The 24796-nt window shown below is 49.4% G+C and overlaps 1 protein-coding gene across 1 annotated transcript in view; it reads left to right on the top strand.

Moving 5' to 3' along the window:
- Positions 1–4364, top strand: part of VPS39 (VPS39 subunit of HOPS complex) — a 341156-nt gene extending 336792 nt beyond the window's left edge. The window contains exon 25 of the mRNA XM_085627090.1: positions 1461–4364. Within this exon, the coding sequence (XP_085483216.1) occupies positions 1461–1536 (76 nt within the window). The 3' untranslated portion in view covers positions 1537–4364. The remainder of the gene's footprint in view (positions 1–1460) is intronic.
- The last annotated feature ends 20432 nt before the right edge of the window (positions 4365–24796 follow it).

The raw sequence follows: 24796 nt of genomic DNA, 5'->3' as shown, positions 1-24796 counted from the left end.
CGAGCCTGCAGTGTTTGTTGCAACTGGAGAATCCCCATTGGAACTAACAGGGCCCCTGACACCAAAACAGCACCCTGCACCCAGCCTCCCCTGTGCCTCTTTGCCCTGAGCCTAACACCAGGAGCTTTGCTCCCACAACCTGGTGTTCTGCTCATGAGCAGCCACCAACTGGAGGCCCCCATTGGATAATATTGGGCCTCAGCACTCTGCACCCATCTGCCCTAGTGCCGCTGAGGGTGTTCTGAGAGTGCATCCTTGACCCCGGGGGAACCCTGGTTCTAAAACCAGAATGCCAACTCCGAAACCTAAGTACTTACCGATAAACTGATAACACGGTTTCCTCCCATAGGATTGCATGACTGCTTTTCTTTAGTAAATCTTTAAAGTGTGGAGTTGGTTTGTATGAAACCTTGAAAAACTGCAAATTTGCAGAATTTGCCACTTAAACTATATTATCCAAAGGGGAGGGCACACAAAGGATGTTATTGACCAGAGTGGAGTCAAAGCGCATGAGTAAAATCTGAAGGCCCTGCTCCGCCCATGTCAGTAACTACCTGGGAGTGCTCTTCACTTGGATAATATGCTATTGTAAATCGGACCGTAGAATTTGGAGTGAAGTGTAAAAAAAAAAAGAAAACTGGGGTATTTTCATAACACTATTGAGGTGGAAGATTAAGTGAAGCATACCTTTTGGAGTTTTTTTGGTGATAAGTTGCGTCCATTGTTGTCCAGTAGAACTTAATTATGCATGTTATCACACATCCTGGCTCTTCCTCCCCAAGGCTGGTATTTCAGCTTGTTCTCAGCAAACGTTTCCTTCATATCAAACGTTTGAGTTTGTTCTCCCATTCCTGGTCTGAACGCAGTAATGTTTATTGAGAGCTACATTGGGTAAGGCAGTGACGTGGTATTCCATGAGATGGAGCATGGCCATCGCAGGACCCTTGTCGCATCATTTCGGAGTTGTCGATCTCTTGTAGAGGTACATAATTGTGGAAACTGTCAGCATTGCAAAGCCTACATATGAAACATTACAAGCAAGTGAATTATAATCTCTACCTTTCTGAAACATTGTCCATTTGTTCACTGAAATACTATTGGAGAAGACTAGCTGATTCTACAGCTTTTCGTGTGTCAAGTGTATTATATTTTACTTCCAAAAGTGGCCTGTGGATGTTACTGAACTTTATTGTACTTGGGGTTGTGCTGGACAAATGGCAACATTACAAAGCTCCAGTGATTTTGAGTGAGAAATTTGAGTAATCTAAAGCACCTGCTAAAATATATTGAAGGGATAAAAAAAACATTTAGGGACATTTGTAATTCTAATAAGACGTGGGTAGCAAACATATATTTGAAATGCATGTCTAATTGAGCCATGCAGAGGGTCTGCTGCGAGTACTTATGTGAAATTGTATGATCTGCAAATGTTAATCTGTCTGCTCTCTGCTTTTTCTTAGTGCATTCGCCCGGTACCCCACCGGTGTAGTGGTGCATTATTACTGTTCCAAAGATGTCAGCGGTGTGGACACTTGAATATAAATTATCATCTGGAGAACGGACTATGGTACAAAGTGACCATATTTTGGAGGGACGTTGTTGGCTGCTGCTGCATCCATAGGTCTATTCGAAGGGACCATGTGCACTCGGTACAAACTACAGTATGGTGGCGCAGACTGACTGTGCATCATAAACAAGACTTGTATAGCACAGATGTTTGCATGCACAAACCATCGGATCAGCTTTGCTCCTGGTCGCACCATCAACACATGATGGAAAGAAGCACTTTATCTTGCACTGTGGCCTCTTTCAGTCCAACACTTGTTGAAGCAGCCTTTTGTTCATGTGTGTAGTTTACGTTGAATGTTTTTATAAACTGCATATTACTTAACTGTACAGACCGATTGAACCATTTTATAATGGAAAACGTACTTTGTATAGTTTACTGGAATATGATCGCTGATGAAGAAGGTCTCTGAAGTGAGTTTTGCTGTGGTAGCTTGGCACCATTTGGCATTTATTTGCTAAAAACAAAGGCGAATGAAGTCTTCAATAACTTTTCTTACTGTGAGAACATTTTTCTTTGCTTTCTCTATATGCTTTTTTTAACCATAGTTGTAATGTAACAGCTAAATTCCAATCAAATCTGGTACACACAGAAAATTTAAAAGACAGTTGGTAAGATAATTTACAAGTCAGCCTTTAAAAATAGATATTGATAAACTACAGACGTTTGCAACCTTCTGTTGTCCCTGGAAAGCATGTTGAAGCTGGCAATCTCGTCTTGTATCCTGGTTATATCCTGTTTGTACATAGGTACTCTTGTTCTCAACTTGCAGCAGGAGGGTTTCAGGGTTAAAATGATAACGCTCTAAATAGCCCCTGCTTGCTTAAAGCATGTCAGAATTTTAGACTCTGACCCAAGTGTCCTAGGAGTAGTTGTGGGTGGATCTTTCAGTTGAAAGGTAGAAGTGCTTCAGAAAAGATTGCTCATCTTTGATACCGACACAAAGTTCATACGTCTTCTACTCTCCAGGAGGCAGGTCCACTTTTTGAGTTTGATCCATGTGTCTTAACTAGAGCTGTGGGTGTAATATTCTGTCCTAAGGTAGAGGTGGCAGAATCCATCACAGTTCTACTCTTACTCTGTTTTGGAATGCAGGGCATTCTACCTGTTTAACTAACAGTCAGCAAGAAGTGAACCTTTCTGCAATCATCATACCTTGGAGTTGGTACCTATTGTTTTGACTAATCTGATTGGATCATCAGACTGGTAAAAATTCACAGAATGTTTGTGACCAGTCTAGTAGATTGAAGAGCAAACAGTCAAATTGGCTGAAATGCCTTTCTAGGAAGAGAGGGCTGCTGGACCTGGATTCCTCCCAGTGGAAGATGATATTCACAGGCAGTTGTGGCCCATCTTGCTACTATTACTTAGGTGGATAGCATCAATCCCCACTGATTTCTACGATTCGAAAATATAGCAAGACTGTTTCTGCTTAATACCTCGATGTCCATATCCTACATGTTTTTAACAACACTGATGTATAAAGGAAATATTTTACTATAATTCAGGACTGAAACCTAAGCCATATTGGGATCTGCCAGTATAATACCTTCATTATTCTATATCCCCTCATTCCATTAGGGAAAATAATTGTTCTATGTTTCATGAACGGCCTGAAGCACAAATACACTGAGAATGCTTGCATCATTGGAGCCTGTGAGATAGGTGTTCCAGGTGCCAGGAGTCTTGCAGCTAGTTGCAAACAGTAAGATCTGAGTATTTAATATAGTTCGTTTCCCTAATAAACTCAAGTCACACATGCTGTAAGTAGCAAATGAAGTTTGGGATATGGTATTCAGCACTTCCTAACCAGGTGTACAAAGTACCTTCAATAGGAAGAGAAATCATTTAGAAGGCTGGACCTTTTAGAATGTGTGTTGCAGGGATATTCCATTTATACACAGTTTTCAGTGTATTATAGTCCCAAACTTTATATAGACCATGTAAAGTATCTCCTTAGGGTGAATGCCTTCCTTGAGTCACTTTGCTGCATACACTTATAAACATGTTTTAAACATAACTATGATTTAGCCGCATTGTTTTCAGTTCTTTTTAGACCGCTTGCTTCCCAGATGGTACTTCAGGGGTAAATTGTAATCACCAAAGGAGAAGATGGGATGTTCAAAGTGGAATGCTAAATTATTTCCATTGATAAGCATGCTCAGGCCTTGTAGTTAAAAAGTGATCAGCAAGAAATGTCAGCACGTTTTCTGTCTATTGTGTGAGCTAGGGATCCAACTCCAGCTAATTAATGCCACCACAGTTATCAAAATAGCAATCTGGTATAAGAGCAAGATGGCAGCAGACCATATTACATCAATATGCTGAAAAATCCATTATCAAGAGAACCTGGGCAAAGAAATCTTGCATGCTCAAATTTAAACCATGAATTTTAAAGTTAAAAATCCAGCTTGGCTGACATTTTCTTTAAGCGTCATGTCAATTGATATTATGCACGTTGGTCACACGATTCCTCATGGCATACCACGGTGCTCCATTTGTACATGCCGTTTAGAAAATAACAATTCCTTAATCGTTGGTGAATTTTTACATGCCATCCTAGCAGTGGTAAACCTATATTGAAAATAATCATAGTGAATTTTCCAGTGGAAAAACATATGATAGTAGAACGGTTCAACTTTTAGATAAAATTGATTGTCTTTTCTTTAAAATATTTACAACCTTAACAACTCTATTTTATGAAGAATTGACATGTTTTATACTAACCTTCCCCCTCAAACCCCCCAAAACACGTGTATCTGAAAAACTATTAAATCAAGTTAGTTGTATAAACTGATTAAGTGGAGTGTTTCTTTCATTTTCTTTTTTGTTATACGTATTAGAAAAAAATCATAAACGAAACATAAGCTAATTCTTATTAGTTGTTCTTATAGGAATGAAAGAAAATTCCCATCCTTAATGATTAAGATGACTCTTGTGACTTTTAGCTACTTGACAAAACTCAAACTTTGTAACCCGCCAGTGCCCCTCTTCATTGAATGTTATTTTTTCCAAAGAAGAAACTATTCTTATTAGTTGTGTGTGTATGAGAGGACAATATATATAGGCATAATATAGCCTCCAATTACAAAGTTTCAAAGAGAAATGGCGAGGTCCTGACAGGGAATCTTGTCACATTATGAAATTGTGTGCCCACCGATTCTGTTCCTTATGACCTGTAAGACTGGTTTAGGAAAGGTTTCCCCAGCAAAGTCTCTCCAGCGTTGCCAGGTGTCAGTCACCATGAGGTTCCAAACCCTACTTTACCTCCGGATGTGACATCACAAGCATACATTAGGGGCCTGCCAGCCCAAAGATGCCAGTTCTGTCATTCTGCATCTCACTGATCTCACCAACAAACAGTGGCTAAGACAAATGTCCACTCGCAGGACTTCAGGTCTCCAGTCTCGCAGATAGTGCCGCAAGAAAATGCCCCTTTTGGACTTCCACGATGACTGTTCTGGTGCCAGGGACTCTTGAGCCTCGAAGGCCATCAAGAAGTGGGAAGCCAAGTCGGTTTTGGCTAAGACCTGCAGTAAGATTCCCTAGCTGATTATCTCTCACAAAGGTAGGTCACTGTGAGAGGATTAGCCATTGGGACCCCCGCCCCCTTTTATCAGTACACTGCTGTGCCGTCTCTGCAGTCAACTCCCTTAACTTCCAGATACCTGGAAAAGAAAGCAGGGTTAAAACAGCCCAAACTTGTGTAAACCAAACAGAGACCGATATCTCTTTAAACAGGCAGGCAGGACCACAACAAAGACAGACCAATCCTGGAGTACATGGACGGAGAAAAAAGAAGGGACCAGAAAAGGGGGCTGATTGGTGGAACGGCTAGATCCAGGGCATCCCAGGAATCCAAGAAGTGGAGGACATGCTGGAAGATGCTGTGGAGAACGTCGACCACCCAAGAAGGGAAGACGTTGGGCAGGAGAACCACAAGGGATGCACCCCTGAGGCCAAGGAAGATGAATCCTCGTCCAACGAGTGGTGAACTGCCCCGGAGGACGCAGTGTAGCCACTGCAGCTCTGGAGAGTTGAAGCGTTGTATGTGAGTACTCGGGATGCCGTATGTTGGGGATTGCACTTAAAGGGAGGAGAAATTGGGATGGAACGTTGCACTCTGGAGGGTTTCTATTTATAAATAATCAAAAGAGGAAGGATCACTTGTTACTGGCACCAGGGTTCAAGTGGTTGTCTCCGATATAGGTAAAAAACCCTCAGTCACGTCAAGATATGTTTGGGCGGTATATCTTGGTTCTCCGCCTTTAGATACGTGATAGCATCATCATTGGGTTGATTCTATGCATCCTCCACCTGGAGGGAACCACTGAATTCTCCAGCAGTGATCAGGGAAAAAAGTGAGGAGTGCTCAAGTGTATGATAAAAAGGGGGTTGCTCCTCATGCTACCTATAAAAAAAACTTTATTCTGATAGGTGCTGGGGAAACGTTAAAGTCAAGTTGCAGATTGGGTGTATAATGAACCCTCTACAGCATTAAACGTGGTGATTGGTCGACATGTTTCAGCTCATATAAAGCCCATAGGTCAGGGAGCTTTCTTCAGGACCACAGGTGAATAATGTGAATTGAATTTAGTCAATTGCAAGTAGAAGTTCCAAGGTTGATTCAGATGGACTTCGTCAGGACTGTTACCTGATAGTTTCAAAGTACGGGCTCCGTACGAGGATACAGGCAGCGTTAGTTACGCAATGGTCTGCTACGACTTGTGCTGACTCTAGTTTCCTGCAGGTGACCCTAGTTAATATTGTTGTTTTTCACACAAGAAAGGCCCGCATACTGATACTACATCACCCAGGAGACATTGAGGCAGATGTAAAACCAAGCAGGCCGATTAGCTGGGTTATTTTGTCGGGCCAAATTTAAACGCTCTACATCCCTTGACTTCAATACTGTGAAAGAGGCAGAGTACCCATAAGACAAACTATACTACAGGAAAGGGGCAGTTCAACCACCCAAAGGAGCACAGAGCATATCTGTTTGCCTCCGCTTCTTTTTTTTTTTTTTTTTTTTTTTTTTTTTTTTTAAAGCGATTTTTCTTGATACTCTTGGTTATCTCTTTGCACTTGTTTCCTTATATCGATTTGAACACCAAGGTGAGTGATGATAGGAAAGTCATTGGGTATTCCCTGCATAAAACTTACCGCTACCTTTTCCTCTTAACCGAGATTGCCGGGGTCCCTTCACTTCCAAAGACGTAAGAAAACACAGAAGAAAAATTACCAACCCTTCATCATTTCCAGAAGACTCCACACAACCTTGTATATGTTTTCATGCAGTACTAAAATAGAAATTAAGACACAATTGTGAAACAAACCAAGCCACCTCGCTTATACATCTGTCCCAGTCTACTACAAGTGGTGTCAGAAGTGGGATCAGGAAGTATGGAGGCTGTGATAAACCGGATGGCCGAAAGCCATGAGAAGCTGGAACGGGTCATGGAAAAGGTCCTCAATGCACCAGCAGAGCATCACAAATGCATTCATAAAGCCCGAACCACCCAATTCACTACTCATGAGACTGCCCTCGGTAGAGAGGCTGATACATTGGGTCACCAATGAGGGCATATTGCACTACCCTCAGTGGTCCTAGAAAAATATGTTAACAGAGAAGACCCTAATTTCTTCTTCAATAATTTCAAGAGAATGGCACAGGCCGCTGCTTGGCCCACCGATCACTGGGGTCAATATCGAGGACCTTTGTTAACGGGGGGTATACAGTCCGCATACAAGGCTTCAAACCCTCAATAAACTCCCCCTTATGCTGCTATTAAAAGGAACATTCTCGAAGGATTGGGAGTAGATGACGAAACTTATAGAATGAAATTACGACACACACAAAAAGTGCTCAAGAAACACCTAGAGCATTATATTTTCGAGTGAAAGACATGACTGACCGCTGGCTGAAACCCCATACCACCACCAAAGATGAGATAATGGAGAAGATTTATCTTGAACAATATTTCACCTCACTTCAGCTCGCAGTGCAAATGTGGGTGAGACAATATAACGCAACTGACGTTGGCTAGAGCTGCACAAATAGTCAGTGTATACAGTTGTGCACAGGAACTACAGAAAAGGAAGGGACAGGCTGGAGATGTCACACTTCAGGACCTAGCCACCCTTCACATCTAGCTCCTCAAAAGAGATCTAAATTAAGAACGTTAATCCCCGGTTTTATCATCAGACCTACCCCACCCAGTGCACAATGTTTTCAGTGCGGAGGCTTGGGCCACATTGCCAGGTTCTGTCCTCAAAAATAGGAACCTATGGAAATAGGAATGTCTTGTGTTTTGAATGGCAACCATCCAGGTAATAAACCTCCCTATCACTGTGATTTATCAGTTAACAATGTGCCTGTTGCTGCTCTGATAGACACCGGGTGTTTACATAGCGTAATGCAACCCCAAATTCTTCCACATGAAAATCTCAAAACCAAAGAAACAGTAAACAATAAGTGTGTTCATGGAGACCGTAAGAGATAACCAGTTGCAGAAATACACATCCAACATTGAGATCTACCAGTAGTACCCCTTAAGGTAGGTCTCCTACCAAGACTACCCAAGCCTCTAATTGTGGGTAGTAATTATCCCCATCTCAACGTGGTACAACATGTAATGGTGGAGCACGGCACCCACCTCACAGGTAGATAATCAGGAATGGCCTTCCCCCAAACACATGGGAAGTTGAGAACAGACAAGCCCCTTGACAAATCTTTTCCACAAAACCCGAAAACTTTATATGGGATACCGACCACAATTTCATAGCGGCCCAGAGAGAAGATCCCACTCCTTCGTGAGGCTTGGTGTACAGCATCTGATCAAGAAGATCCCACCAAAGTAGGACCCCATTTTTATTCACACAATGGGCTGTTATATAGAAAAGGGAGCCCCAAGTATCCTGCACAGTTGTTAATATCTGGGCCTATTCGGGATCAAGTAATATTCTTGGCTCATAGCCATATTTTGGGGAACACTGAAAAAGAATACACAGAACGTACCATATTGGATAGATTATTGGCTTGGTATCTTTCAGCAACTGCACGAATACTGCAAAGAATGTCCTAGCTGTCATAAGAATAGCAAATAACCCCCCAGGGTCCCTCTACTGCCCCTGCCTATAATAGAGGTCCCGTTCACTAGGGTGGGAATGGATATTTTAGGTCCTCTATTACCCTGGTAGGCTTCGCAAAATAAATCCTAATGGATTAAGTTACACCATTCAACTCCAAAATGATGCTTCAAGTGTGTCCCCAAAATATGCACGTCTGCCTATCGCCCCCAGTCAGTCAGTCTTGTGGAAAGATAGAATGCTACATTGAAAAATACTCTAACAACTGTTGAATCTTAAGTCTAGACATTGGGAAGATGTGCTACCTTCAGCCTTATTTGCCATACAAAGTAAAGTCCAAAAGAGTATGGGTTATTCACAGCTTTGAACTCTTGTATGGTTGCCAACCCTGTTCTCTATTAGATATGGCAGGAGAAGGATGGGAAAGTGAGGGAGATGGAAGCAAACCCTTGCCAAAGTACGTATCCCAGTTGAAAACACATTTAAGCCGAATCAGGAGCATTGTAATGACCAACCTGGAAAAGGCTCAAATATCACAAAAGGGACACATGAATGCAATGAGGGGTTCAAAAGTAAGAAAAGTGCAAAGCACATAACTCTCCCCACTTCATTGTCACCAATTCTAGTGAATGTTTGTAATTAATCTATGCACAGCGATATATCTATATCCTCAAGCTAAGCAAACGCCTTGAACCTAATTCAACTAAGCAGCATGGTACGGAAAAAATCAAAATGGATTAGGAGCAAAAAGCTGACTTTCAGATAGCTAATGAAGGATCAGATGCGCTGATCACTTATCACATAGTTTACTGATTTTGTATTGTTCCAACATTTAAAAATGTTATTTCTAGATCATTCTGTCGAATACAGAATGCAAGCATGGCATTGATGGTGTAATACCATACCAGTGCTAGTGTTACTTGAAGAAGATGGTTTTACAAAAGATGGAGGAGGTAAAAACCTCACTGGTGGTAGAATATATGACTGAAGATTGAAGTTGTAGATGTATAGGGTGAATAAGGCATCAGATTCATCATTAAAGTTGCAGTTAAAGGTGTAGCAGCTATAATGGTATTAACGTGTCACATCGCACTTGACAAATCAGAGAATAATGAACGCAGCGGTTCCACAAAAGTCGACTGTGGCACGTCTGTACTAATGATGAGTCAAACAAAGCAACTTTGATTATAAGCAACTGGATTGCATTGCAACCTTAGCGGTCAAATCAAATCCCATCCACCTGCCGGTAGCCCTGCTTGTTGTTCCTCTGTTCCAGAGGAAAATCCAAAATGACAGCTTGACAGCAGTTCAAACATTGAAAGAGAGGTCTCCCATAAAGAGGGAGAAGCATGCAAAAGCATAGTCTGATGTTTCCTCAGACTGGAAAGTGGATCAGCCCCCTAGGTGAAGGTTGTGGCTTGAGAACAGTGATGTTCACTTTGATAGGAGTTGTTGGAATCCATCTCTATCTCCTTAGAAAAGATTAAATCCACGACGACACCTAGAATGATGGCAATGATTGATATTGCACTAAACAGGTCTTAAACAATGGACCTAGAAAGGCAGGAATAGTTCCGGAAATAATCTTAAAGTCAGTTAACAATCCAAAGCTGATGTTTTGGGACAAAAAGTGAAATACTAATTGTATTCAAAACATGAAATAGGGTGTGAAGCCGATCAGCTAACGCTGCTGTATTTTAAATGCCGAGTGGGCTTTTTGGAGACGCAATGTTTCTGCTATAGAGGTCAAAGAAGCAGTTCATTTTGTTATAATTGTTACTAACTTGTTCAAATTATCTAGGCGTATATTTGTAACATTGACCTTTGGCCATGCAGCAAACAATAGCAGCTGCTAGAGAACAGTGGTGGGGGAATGGGGTTAGGAAAAAAAAAAGACAATTTACCTGCAAAATGTCTGCTGCCTCTTCTGGTCTGTCCTTCTGCCCACGACGCACGGAAGCTTAGCAGGAAGCACACAGGCGCCCAGACTCCCGTAGCCAATCACGACGCAGCTGTCACCAGCATGATAGCAGCATCATGATTGGTATTAGCAGCCTGGTTCGGCGCCTAGACAGGGAGTGGGAACCTGTGCATGTTCTCCACCCAGCTGTGCAATACAGTCGGGTGGAGAACTTGCTAAGTGTGCATGACGGTTTAGCTGGCCCAAGCCAACCGGCTAAAATGTCATGTGCGCTTAATGCACCAACTGCTCCTCCCCCTGCTGGCTGTGACGACAGCCCAGCCCCGCAAAACTGCCTCAGTACGGAAAAATAAAATGATAACATTGTGTTTTTATAATTTTATTTTTCCCTTTTGCACTGCTCAAAGAGCAGGGGGGCCGTGCTCCTCCACCTTAGCAGAGGAGCTGCCACTAGGATCAAATCAGAAACTTTCATTCTAGGAGAATACAATGTAACCTCACAACACTTTACTATTTTCTGAACAGTTAGCAAATGTATGTGTTCTTTGGCAAAACAACAGTGATAAATGTTTGTTCTAGTAATATAATTTCTAAAGTAAGATAGAAAGGGATGAACAGGCAGGTGCTCAGAGCAGTGTGCAAGCAAGGGGAGGCTTAGAAGGGTTACAAGAACCATGAATACTGTTTCATTGCAGAGAAGTGAATCTTCCAATGGATAAGTGTACGAAGAAGTGCAAATTAATTCAGGACTTCAATCAGTGAGGCTCTGGAACTGAAAAAGAAAATACCAAGTACTTTGCAAGAATTTGTTGTGTAAATGTTCATACTTTACTGCAGATGTTTATTTTAGACCGCCATAGAAATGAAAAGCATTGATAGTTAAGGAAATAACCTCATGTAAATACCACATTGAATCTGGGTCCTCAGCAAGAGAGAACTGCACACTCTCTATTTGCTGTATTGAGAGCAAATTGTAGGATGCCTCTTTCTTAGAGATGGCTTTTTGCCCCGCAGTGAGGTTATAAGGCAGAAAAAGAGCACTCCTGTTGTGATTCGTGATCTTTAACCCCTTCAGTGCCCATGACGAGCTGGACTAGTCATGGGCTGCGGTGGCGCTGTGCCCATGACGAGTCCAGCTCGTCATGAACTCCGCCCGCTAATGCAAAGCGCGGCACTGGGCGGGGAAAGGGGCGGGCATGCAAGGGGCTAAACATTTATAGTGCCCAACTGAGTTGTTTTATGTTTTTTTTTTTTTTTGAAACCGTTTATTACAAAATTCAAAAATATACAGAGATGGGCCTACAACCTTCAGGCCGGCCGCTAGCAAACAAGAGGAGCAGGTGATACAAACAATAGCGCGCATGCCGCGGCAAAGGGAAATGCACAGGAGTTAGAAGCGGTGGTAGCCACACCATCCGGGCACACATAACGGTTTCATTTTAATATAAATAACAACAAAAGAACAAATCCACAAGGCAACCCACAATCGGAAAAAGCAGCATGTGCTCCCCTAGCGGGGGGGACCCTACCAATCCATAGGAGTAGCAAGGGGGGGAAAAAGGTCTAGACTGGGACTAGGTGGACTCAGTGTCCGGGACCGGGGAGATAAACTGGCTAAGGGGATGGGGCCGGTGACGGATCGGGCAATAACGGCGGGGTACAGATTCCCCCCCGGTAGGCGTTCCAGGGGCCCCATACGTTCACCCATGTCCCAGGCTTACCTCTCGCAACATAGACCACCTTTTCCCGAAACATGCACCAATCCATGTTATCCTTCCATGCCGAGACAGTCGGCGACCTCTGGGAACCCCACAGTTGAGCAATGTCGCGTTTGGCCACCATATATCCCAGAGTCACCCACCGCGTCTGCGGCACCGAGTAGTCGGTTGGCTCCCACACATTCAACAGGCATCTCCTCGCTTCGGGCAACAGCGACACACGCGTAACCACCCGCAGGACCTCATGCACACCACGCCAGAATCGCTCCACCTCCGGGCACTCCCACAAAATATGGAAAAAGGTCCCCAAAGAACCACACCCACGCTTACACAACCCGTCTACAGCATATCCCATACGCAGTAGCCTTGGCCCCATGACATAGACCCTATGGAGTACCTTGAGCTGGACGAAGCGAAGGTTGGCCGGTATGGCCACCTCTTTCGGGGAGGCCACCGCCGATACCCAGTCCTCGTCATCCAGCTCCAATCCATCGGCCACCCATGCCTCACGAAGGTTAGTCAGCAGTCCCGAGCGGTCATTGATAAGTTTTTTATAGATCAATGAAATCGTGCTGTCCGGTACATGTCCATCTAGCACTCTATCCTCCAGAGGGGAATACTCCGGGATGGAGGCAACGTCCGGGAATACGGAGCATAGCGCATGATGGATCTGCATATACCGAAAGTACTCCCTGTCCTGCAACTGGAATTCTGTCCGTAGCATCTCGAACGTTTTGAATCCCCCGCTAGTCCAGAGATCACCCACCCTGCTGATGCCTATCATGTCCCACTTTTCAAAGCCCTTCGAGGTCCACAGGGAGCCCAACTGCTCAGATGCGTATAGTGGCGACGCCCGGGTCAAACGACCTTTCCACCCCATCGCCACATTAGCCGCGTGCCACACTCGTACCATGACACGTGTGGGGCCCGTCAGACGTGCGTCAAGCGAGCCGGAGTACAGCGCTTGGTTATAATCACCACCCGGCAGTAAAATCTTATCCATTTCAAAGGCCGGGTTTAGAGCGGGCCCGTACAGGCCGTGATTAATCGCAGCCAGCTGGGAGGCCCAATAATACCATTTGATATCCGGGAGGGCGATCCCCCCCGTCATACCACGGGAGCGTCAGCTTCCCCAGGGCGATACGCGGTCTACCCTCCCAGAACAGTCGGCGCTGTAAACTCTCCACCTCGCGAAAGTAGCGCGCCGGGACGACGTCCATTGTGTTCTGCAGAGCGTACAGGAAACGCGGCAGCGACATCATCTTAAACAATGCCGCCCGGCCGAGCGGCGAGAGCGGCAAGCGCCTCCAACGCGCAACATCCTCCTTCAGGCGCTGGAGGGGGGGAAGCAAGTTCTGACTATATTGGGCCTCCGCGTCCAGGGTAATGAAGACACCCAGGTACCGGAATCCCCGCGGGCGATCTGGATAGGACAGCCCCGCGGAAGGATAGGGTCCTCCCCAGAGAGAACATAGACACACGATTTAGCCCAGTTGATGACAAGGCCGGAGTTAAGACCAAATGAATGCAATACATCAACCAGCACTATCAGTGATTTACGTGGGGAAGCCAGGTACAGGAGAATATCATCCGCGTATAGAGATACGCGGTCCTCATACTTGGGGGTCCAGCGGAGACCACGAATAGAAGGTTCCCACCGCAGCCACTCCGCCAGGGGCTCCAAAGCGAGCGCGAAAAGGAGCGGCGATAATGGGCAGCCCTGCCGCGTACCCCTGCCCAGCTCGAAAGAAGCCGACACTCTACCGTTCACCACGACCTGCACCAGCGGGCCAGAGTACAATAATTTTACCCAACTGATGAATCCTGGGCCAAACCCAAACTTCGCGAGCGTCGCCCAAATATAAGGCCATTCAAGCGTGTCAAACGCCATAGTGGCGTCCAAGGACGCCAAAATGGCCGGCTCTCGTATGAACGGGACACGTGCGAGCACCCCATGCAAACGCCGCAGGTTAAGCGCTGTATTGCGATGAGGGATGAAGCCGGACTGTTCCTGGTGAATCAAGTCACACACTACGCCGACCAGCCGATTGGCCAACACCTTGGCGAGGATTTTGGGCTCTGCATTCAATAACGAAATAGGCCGATAGGATGTGACCCTGTCCCGCGGCCTCCCCTCCTTATGGATAACCACGATAGTAGCTAGACGCTGGTCTAGCGGGAGGGAACCCGCCGAGTGGGCCGCGAGGAACATAGCACGGAGATGTGGTGCCAGCGTATCCGGTCGCAATTTATACAACTCGATGGGAAGACCATTTGGGCCCATGGCCTTGCCGGAAGCGACTGATCGTATGGCGAGGGCAATTTCTTTGGAAGTTGGAGCAGCGTCCAACGACACTCTGTCCTCCGACGAAAGGGAAGGGAGCGCGATATCCCTGAGCAGGGCGTGGGAATCCTCTTCAGAGCGGGAGGACACCGGGGAATACACCCCACGGAAATAGTCAGCAAAGCAGGAGACAATTTCTTCTGGTTCAGTGACACACACACCATTCTGTTTCTCAATCAACGGGACAACTCGACTCGCTCTCTCCTTTTTGTCCAACCATGCAATCAATTTACCAGCCTTATCACCCACATCGTACAGTCTCCCCTGTTGCTCTCTACTGAGGCCCCTGGCCGCCTCCATGACGAGGGCCTTATAAGCCGATTGCTTGAGTCGGAGAACATGTAATTTGTCATCCGTCACCCCACATTCTAGATCACCCTCCAACTCGGTTATCTCCGCTTCAACACGAGTCACCTCCTCCCGCTCGCGCCTCCGGGAATGGGAAATAAGGGACAAGGCCTCTCCCCTGAGTACCGTCTTGAACGCCTCCCACAATGAGATCGCCGATGACACAGACCCCACATTCTCGTCAAAGTAGCGCTTAAGGGATTTAACCAGCTCTGCGCGAATGGTGGGGTCACGCAGGTACCAGGGATTAATCGGGACCACCCTACCCTCTCCCCTCGGAAGAATATCAAAGTGCAACAAGAGTGGAGAGTGGTCCGAGATACCCCGTGCCAAATGGCGCACCTCCCCTATCCTCCCAACGTGCGCCGCCGGAACCAGGACATAATCTAGCCATGAGAGACTACCATGAGCCCCTGAATGGAAGGTGTACTGCAGCTGCGTGGGATGTTTCAAACGCCAACAATCCACCAGCCCCAAGGTATCCAAGAGGCCAGCCAACCATGCCTGGGCACGGGGGAGATCCCTAGGGGGGTGACGATCCACAGTTCCGGAAACCACAGCATTAAAATCCCCCCCCCACCACTAGAATCCCCTCCGGAAGGCCAAGGAGGAGGCGCCCCAGATCCGCAAAGGTGGTCGTCTGCAGCCCCGGCGGGACATAGACAGACACAAAAACGACCACTCTGCCCTCCATTCTACCCACCAAAACCGTGTAACGTCCCCTTTCATCATGGTGCACCTCATCAATCTCCAACGGGAGCGAGTTCTTAACCATAATGCCCACACCCCTTGAACCAGACGTGAAGCCCGAATGGGCCACAAGGCGGTAGCCCCGTCTATTCATGGCACAAAAGGAGTTGCCAATGAGGTGTGTCTCCTGCAGAAAAACTATATCGGGCGAAATTCGCTTCAAGAACTGCAGGACCACACCTCGTTTTATCCTGTCCCCCAATCCATTAACATTCCAGGACAACAAACTCAGTCCCCTACCCCCCATCATAAACAGAAGCCATCACTCGTCCCCCAGAGAGCACTTTAGAAATGATACAACAATACTTGTGCCTTGTGGTCGAAACGAACAACACCCCACCCCAACCCACCCACCCCAACAAAACTCCCCCCTCCCTGCACCCCTGCATGAGCCCAGACAGCCCCCCCAACTTGCAGTGTGCCTGTCGCCCCTATATAGTGAAACTAGCTAGACCCCCTAGAGGAGGAAAGAGTACCCCTTCTAGACCCCACACAACCTCCAAGGGAGGGGAAAAAACAAAGACAGAAGCTTTGGTCGAAAGTGGCATCATAGTCGTCCAGAGTGAGGTCCAATATCAAACCCTCAGTCCCGATCCAGTGGGCCGTTTCCCCCCGCCGCCCCCCCCCCACCATCTCGAGCACTACCCCCAGACAGAGTGTCCAGCCAGTCCCCGGCCGCTTCGGGACGATCAAAAAAGTACGTGCGACCATCCACCTCTACCCGCAGCTTGGCCGGGAAGAGCATGGCGTATTTTAAGTTCATGTCCCGGAGCCGGCGCTTAACACCCAGGAAACTCAGTCTCTGTTTCTGGACCGCTTGAGTGAAATCGGGATAAAAGTTCACCTCCATATTTTCCAGCTTAATCGGCCCTTGCAGTCTGGAGGCTTGCAAGATCGCGTCCCTGTCCCGAAAGTTAAAAATCCGGGCGATGAGGGGCCGCGGAGGGGCTCCGACCTTCGGCCTTCCCCCGGGAACTCTGTGGGCCCTCTCCACGGCAAAGAATTTACTCAGTCCCCGAGGCTGGAGATGGGTAACGATCAGGTCCTCTACAAAAAGATCCGCCGCCGCTTCCTCCCGTCCCTCGGGTACTCCGATGATGCGGATGTTATTCCTCCGGGCCCGACTCTCGGAATCTTCCAGGCGCCGATCCATAAGCACACTCGCCTGACGAAGTCGGTGCACCTCCGTTTGGAGGGCCGCCACCTCAGTCGTGAGGCCCGACGCGGTGTGGGCCAAAGAATCGACCCGGTCGTTGGTCTTGGAGAGATCAGCCCTCACCAGGTTGACATCCACTAGGACCGCGTCGATTTTATGGGCTAAGGTATCAAACCGCTGGCCCACCGAGGCCTTCATCCCAGCAATGGCGCCCATGACGTCTTGCAGAGTCAACTCTGTGGGCAAATCCGGGGCATCCGGAGGGCACTCAGAGGACTTGTGCGGTCCACCGGGAGATCCTTTCGGGAGGGTGTAGCGGTCCATGATGTTGGCCTGATGTGCGGCGCCACGCCGGGTCGACTTGGCCTTCAACCGATCGCCGTCTTGTTTCGTGGCCATCGTCGCGGGTCTCACCCCCTCATCAGCCACGCAGTAAAAGGCAAGCAATCAAGGCCACGGGCTCCGGGGGGTCACCCCAGGACGGCGGAGCGGGCCACAGCAGGCAGGCAGGCTGGGTCACCCAGCGAGGCCACCCCAACACAAGGAGCGCCGCGATCCCACTTGCAAAGACAGCAAGGGGGCGCGAAAGTGAAAGTGCGGGGTACGCGACTCGCCAGTCCCAGCCCGCCGTTGTTGTTCACTTTGCCACCGGGTCGCCCCCAAACGCGAGTCCGGGGTCAGGAGCGAAGGAGGCCGCAAACTTCAATCGGTGCTCACTCCGGCACCCGAGGTCCAATTCGAGAACGGGAAACGGGTACCACCTCGGCTCAGGCTCACCGACACAGTCCCCTCAACCGATGCAGGATGAAGACAGGATAAACGTAGGAGGTCGCGGAGGTCCTCGGGAGCCTCGCACCTACGCGGCCATCTTGGTTGCGCGCTAGGCTCCTCCTCCCAACTGAGTTGTTAGTGCACATATTTGTGCTTGTCCTTCCTGTAAATAATCTAAGTTCTCCTTTAACAGATTCAAAGCAGAAGAGGTAATAGAAGAGCTAGTATAGATGCTCCCACATAAGATATGAAAGCTATTATCTAAAACGTTGTTACTTTGCCATATTTCTTATCCTTTCCGATGCTTCCCTCACTGACTAAATCTATTCTTCTTAGTTGCTGCACCAACTGTTCTAGCAATAAGTTATTTATTGCTTATAGAATTTGAACCAAAAAAGAAAATCCGCCAAATTCATATCACTTGTTTTCATCATGCGTTTTTTTCACAACATCCAGATTGGTCGGCGACGGCGCTGTCACATCTTTCCAACTGTGTGAAAGTAACATTTTTTGCTCTGATTATCGCCCCCCCCCCCCTCCCCCGATTTGTTTTGACTAATACTTGCGGTTAGTGACTCTGAATGTGCCCTGGGCTCTGCCAACCAGGCTCAGGTCCAGGGGTCTGTTAAAAAGGTATATGGTAATTGCTGTACAGTTGCTTGGTTCAGACAACCTGTTAGAAATGGGGGTCTCAAGTTGGGAGAGGAATGCACCTTGTCCAAGCAGGGACCATTCCTTCTAATCAGGATAAGGGAGTTACAGACTTTAGATAACCCCTGCTTACCCGCTTGGTAGCTTGGCACAATCAGATTGGCTTATCCCAAAGGCAATGTGTAAAGTATTTGCACCCAGACACACAGTGAAAACACTACAAATGGACACCACACCAGTTTAGAAACATAAAATATCTGTATCTAAACCAGACAATACCAAAACGAAAAAAATCCAACATACACAATCCATTCCAAATATGACTATCTGAAAGAAACACGTTAGTTAGATTCCTCACCTTAGAATATCCCCAGGCGTCAGGCTGGATCCAGAAAGATTTTTGTAGCAATACCCCTTGCGTGTCGCTAGGCGTCGTCTGCGGCTCCTCGTCCGTCGTTGGCGTTGTGCGCCCGAATGACGTCATCGGAGTACTTAGACACCGCCCTCGTGCGCTGACGTCAGTTCTTCTTTTTTCCGCGCTAGACAGCGCCGATCCAGGAAGAGCTTACCCCTTAGTCAATTTTTGACTAAACTTTTTGACTCTTTTTGTTCTTCTGTCGACTCGACTCTGGTGCCGGTAGGATGCCTGGGTTTAAAGCCTGTGACTCCTGTCATCGACTGATGTCGGTGACGGACCACCATCGCCGGTGCCTTTACTGCCTGGAGACCGACCACGACGCGGAGTCGTGCCCCAATTGTCAGGCCTTGACCTCGAAGGCTAGACGGGAGCGGTCCCGTAAGCTTCTCGAGCTTTGGCACTCTGCTCCGCGCCGCTCACAGTCCCGGTCCAGGAGGAGGTCCAAGGACCGGTCGCGGAGCCGCAGTCTCCATCATCGCTCGTCCAGCTCGAAGTCTTCGTGTAAGTCGAAGCGATCAAAGAAGTCCAAGAGGCGACACTGCTCTTCGGACTCCCCTCGCCGGTCGCGCGACTCGGCCGAGGGTCAGGGTGGTCCCACCCCCGCGGCTCCATCGGAGCCGCAGGAGCCGCGTCCGTCTCCATACCCGCCGGTCCCTGGGACTGACGCGACTCCGGCGGAGGTCAGTGCCTTCCTCTCGTCCATGAGGGGCCTGGCTCCGCCGTCGACGCCTGCCGGTGCGCCTTCGGGCCAGGCGACCTCGCGTGCCGGCGGCTCCGGGCCTGGATCTCTGTCGGCGCCGGTTGACCTCACGACGCCTCCTCCGCCGACACCGGTTCCACCTCCGGCACCATCTCCGAACGACGGCGTTCCCCGGTTTAGCTGGCTCGTTTTAAGGACTCCCGGGCTATGGCCACATCCTTGGGTCTCTCGGCCCCACGGCCGCAAACTTCCGCCTTTCGCCCCTTTCGTGGCCAAAGAAGGGGCGCCTCCTCACGTCCGCCTAGCCACCGGCCGCAGAACCAACCTACACGCGGTCGCCGACGTGGATTCCGCCGTGGCGGTACTAGAGGACAACGCGGTCAGTCCACATCCACCCCGGCAGCAACCGCCTCAAAGACCTCCTAGTCCGAGCTTTCAGGCCCATTCCACGCCAGTGGGCGGCAGAGTTCGCCATCACCTGCTCCACTGGCGCTCCATCACTTCGGACAGGTGGGTGCTGCAAATCATCCGAAGGGGCTACTCCCTCCCCTTCGAGACGACCCCTCCAGCCATGCCACCGCAGTGCCACCGTATATCGGAGGATCACTTGAATCTTCTGCGGGAGGAGGTTACGGCCCTCTTGGCCAAAGAGGCCGTCGAGCGCGTTCCTGGTCCAGAAGTAGCCCGTGGTTGCTATTCCCACTACTTTCTGGTTCCCAAGAAGGGCAAAGGGGGCCTACACCCTATCTTGGACCACAGGAGCGTCAACACCTTCCTCCGGAAGGAACGGTTCAAGATGCTAACTTTAGCTCAGGTTCTGGCTGCCCTCGACCCTGGAGACTGGATGGTAGCGTTGGACTTGCAGGACGCCTATTTTCACATCCCCGTCCTGCCGGCCCACCGGCGTTACCTGCGGTTCACGGTGGGTCAGGAGCACTTTCAGTTCACCGTGCTCCCCTTCGGCCTCACCAGTGCCCCTCGGGTGTTCACGAAAGTGATGGCGGTGGTCGCAGCTCATCTGTGCAGATCGGGGGTTCCAGTCTTCCCCCTATCTCGACGACTGGCTGTTGAAGGCGGGCTCGCCCCAGCAAGTCGTCTCCCACCTCCAGACTACGGCCGACCTCCTGCATTTGCTGGGGTTCTCCATCAACGTGCCGAAGTCACACCTGAGACCCTCCCAGAAGCTCCTCTTCATCGGAGCGGTTCTCGATTCGGCGCAGTTCCGGGCTTATCCTCCGGAACAGTGGGTCCGGGATATTCAGGCTCTGATTCCCATCTTTCGGCCTCTATCCTGGGTTTCAGTCAGGTTGGTGCTGCGGCTTCTGGGGCTGATGGCCTCCTGCATCCTGTTGGTACCTCGCGCCAGGTGGCGGATGCGGGCTCTGCAGTGGGACCTGAAGTTTCAGTGGGCCCAGCATCGAGGCAACCTGTCCGACCATGTCTTGCTCTCGGAAGGCACTGCGAAACAGTTGCAGTGGTGGCTCACGGACCGCGATTGGGTCAGCGGCAGATGCCTCTCCCTACCCCAACCGGAGCACGTAGTAGTGACGGATGCGTCCCTCCTGGGATGGGGGTGCCACATGGGAGAGGCGGAGATCAGAGGACTCTGGTCTCCGGCGGAGGCTCAACTCCATATCAACCTTTTGGAGCTGAGAGCGATCCGGCTTGCACTGAAAGCCTTCCTTCCCTCTGTCCGGGGAAGTGTCGTGCAGGTGTTCACGGACAACACCACCGCCATGTGGTATTGCAACAAACAGGGCGGGGTGGGGTCGTGGACCCTTTGTCAGGAGGCTCTGCGCCTCTGGACATGGCTGGAACACCAGGGCATCACCCTGGTGGTTGAACATCTGGCGGGCTCTCTGAACGCCAGAGCAGACTAACTCAGCCGCCGGTGCATGATGGATCACGACTGGCGTCTGATGTGGCGCAAGGTCTCTTTCGGCAGTGGGGAGAGCCTTGGTTAGATCTATTCGCCACCGAAGAGAACGTGCAATGTCAGCATTTCTGCGCGTTGGGATTTCCAAGGCAGCACTCGCTCGGAGACGCTTTTCGTCGCGAGTGGAGTTTCGGTCTGTTGTACGCCTTTCCGTCTATACCACTTCTGCCCAGAGTGGTGAAGAAGATCAGGTGCGACCGGGCCCAAGTTATCTTAGTGGCTCCGGATTGGGCACGAAGGTTCTGGTATCCCGAGCTACTCAGTATGTCAATCGATCCCCCGATACGACTGCCTCTTCAGGAGGACCTTCTGTCGCAGCAGCAGGGGACGGTCCTCCACCCGAACCTGTCCAACCTCCACCTCCATGTGTGGAGATTGAGCGGCGGCAGTTGATGCCATTTGACTTGCCTCCTGAAGTCTGTGATGTCATTCTGGCAGCCAGGTGTCCCTCCACAAAGACGTGTACGCCTGCCGGTGGAACAAATTTGTGGCATGGTGCACAGCAAAGGCTGTGGATCCCCTTTCCGCCCCTCTTTCTGAGGTTCTCCTTTCTTCTTTCTTTGGCCCAGCAGGGCTCTGCTTTGGGCACCTTGAAAGGTTATCTTGCTGCAATCTCTGCCTTCTTACGGCTTCCTGATCAGCCTTCTCTTTTCAAGTCCCCTGTTTCCCGTTTTCTCAAAGGCATTACTCACATGTTCCCTCCTGTCCCCTTCGTAATACCTCAGTGGGACTTGAATCTTGTCCTGACCTTTCTGATGTGAGCTCCTTTTGAGCCTCTTCACAATTGTCCCATTCGTCTTCTGACCCTGAAAACTGCTTTCCTGGTAGCTATCACCTCGGCTAGACGGGTGAGTGAGCTCCAGGCTCTGTCATCTAAGACTCCCTTTCTTTCTATACATCCGGACAAGGTTGTCCTCCGGACTCGTCCTTCTTTTCTACCAAAAGTGGTGACCCCCTTTCACATTGGGCAATCTGTCACGTTGCCCACCTTCTTTCCGCCTCCTTCAAAAGAGGAAGAGAGGCTCCACCGTCTGGACCCAAAACGGGCGCTGTCCTTTTATTTGGACCGCACCAAACCGTTCCGGGTGGACGACCAACTTTTTGTTGGATACGTAGGAGCTAAGAAGGGGAAAGCGGTACACAAACAGACCATCTCACGGTGGGTCGTGTTGTGTATTAAACTTTGTTACTCCTTGGCAAAAAAGGACCCTCCTGTTGGGTTGAGGGCCCATTCCACCCGGGCCACAGCGGCGACTACTGCCCTGGGCCGGGGAGTTCTCTTGCAGGACATCTGTCAGGCGGCGACGTGGGCTTCACTGCACACGTTTGCCAAGCACTGTTGCCTGGACAGCCAAGTCCAGAGAGATGGCTACTTTGGCCGTTCTGTTCTCCAGGACTTCCTGGTGTGATCTTGGTTCGCAAACCCACCACCGGGGTTGGTATTGCTGGGGTATCTATTCTAAGGTGAGGTATCTAACTAACGTGTTTGTTTCAGATGAACAAGTTACTTACCTTCGGTAACGATGTATCTGTAAGAAACATTAGTTAGTTAGATTCCTCACTGATCCACCCATCCTCCCCGTTCTGCGAATTGACGTCTAGGGTTAAGGCTATCCTTTTCAGGGCCCTAGATTTTTTGGCACCAGTGTCGGTCTCTTGCATAGCTCTGCGTTCCTGGCGCGGAAAGCTATGTACAAGAACTGACAGCGCGCGAGGGCGTCGTCCAAGTACTCCGACGACGTCATTTCGGCACACGACGCCAACGACGGACGCGGAGCCGCAGACGACGCCTAGCGACGCGCAATGGGTATTGCTACAAAAATCTTTCCGGATCCAGCCTGACGCCTGGGATATTCTAAGGTGAGGAATCTAATTAATGTTTCTTACAGATACATCGTTACCGAAGGTAAGTAACTTGTTCTTTAAAAGGTTTCAAGCAATGTCCATGGAAGTCTATGGATGCATGATTTTACACAATGTACCTTTAGGTGCGTCAAAATTCACAAGGCCAAACAGCCACAAGCATTGCACAAGACCGCAATGCGTCGGTTTCTGAGTCCTTGTGGAGGTGATGCAACAGTTCTGCTGCACGCAGGAAGAGTGATGTGTCGAATCCTGTTCTGGCCTGCGGGTGATGCGTCTGAAAATTTCCCGCACAGGTGTGATGCGTGGAAATCCGGGATGTGTTGGAACTTGATGCGGTGGTGGCAAACAGGCGCTGCGTCGATTTCTTCAGTCGTGGTCCCATCGTAATGCATTGATTCAGCCGCACAGTAGGACCTGCGTCTGAGTCGGTGAGGTGATCTTGGACTTCGGAGGCCGGTGCACTGGACTCCGCACGCAGCATAATTTTTTGCTGCTGAAAGCCACTGTGTCGATTCTTTGGCCGCATGGCGGAGGTGCGTGGAAATGTTTTTCGCACGGTGTCGGAAAAACAGGCACTGGAATGCAATGTTTCAATTTTCTTGGTTTCTTCAAGCTTTTTCAGCTTCCAGCAACAGGAACAACCTCCAGAGGCCCTGGAACAAGCAACTCCTGGCGGGTCAGAACTTCTAGCAGTGAAGTTCAGGAAAGCTGGGGGTGAAGTCTTTGTGTCCCTGAGACTTCAGAACAGGAGGCAAGCACACACGAGATTCTTTACAAGCAGGCCTACCCACCCTTTCCGGGTCCGTTGGCGACGCATGCTCAGGTGCAGGAGTTTCTTACTGCCATGGCCTGACTCTTTGAGCTGTCTGGCCCCGCCAGTGTGCCTACGGGCACCGCAGGCCCGACCGGGGGTCCTGTCCTTCCATCGCCAGGTGGGTCCGGCCCCGGTATCGCCGGCGGCTCCAGCCCTGATGCCGCATGACCCCCTTGGATCCTGGATCGGACCCCGGTTGATCATGTAACACCACCTCAGACGTCGCCTGCTCCTCGGGACGACGACGTCCCCAGTCTCAGCCCTGAACCGGACACTGTGCCAGATCAACGCCAATCCCGACGCCGATGGGGCCCTTTTTCCCCTATGTCCGTCCTCCTTATTTTCAGCCTGTTTCGCAGACTTCAGAGGAAGGGGAGGACTGGAAGGGGTCTGAGGACCCTCTCACACAACAGTGTGATTATGATCTGGACTGGGTAGAGGATTTGGGGCATGTCAGTGGTCTTGACACCTCACCTGAACTTGGCATGCTGTCTCCTCCTACCCTGGCTACGTAGGAGGGAGCCAGTTACACAATGGTAGTATGTAGGGCAGCCGAGGCCCTCCACCTCGAACTCCCTACAGTGGCCGTCAGGACTAACCTCCTGACAGAAGTGCTTCAGCCTGCGGCAACCTCTTCGGAGCCCTTGCTACCTTTTAATGACACACTTTCTGACATCCTTTTGGGCACTTGGTCCAGGCCCAACACAAGGGCTCCTGTAGACAGGAACGTGACCCACCGCCATCGCC

Source organism: Triturus cristatus, chromosome 9, assembly GCF_964204655.1.
Source record: "Triturus cristatus chromosome 9, aTriCri1.1, whole genome shotgun sequence".
NCBI classification, from domain to species: Eukaryota; Metazoa; Chordata; class Amphibia; order Caudata; family Salamandridae; genus Triturus; species Triturus cristatus.
This window is presented reverse-complemented; position numbering and strand designations above follow the sequence as displayed.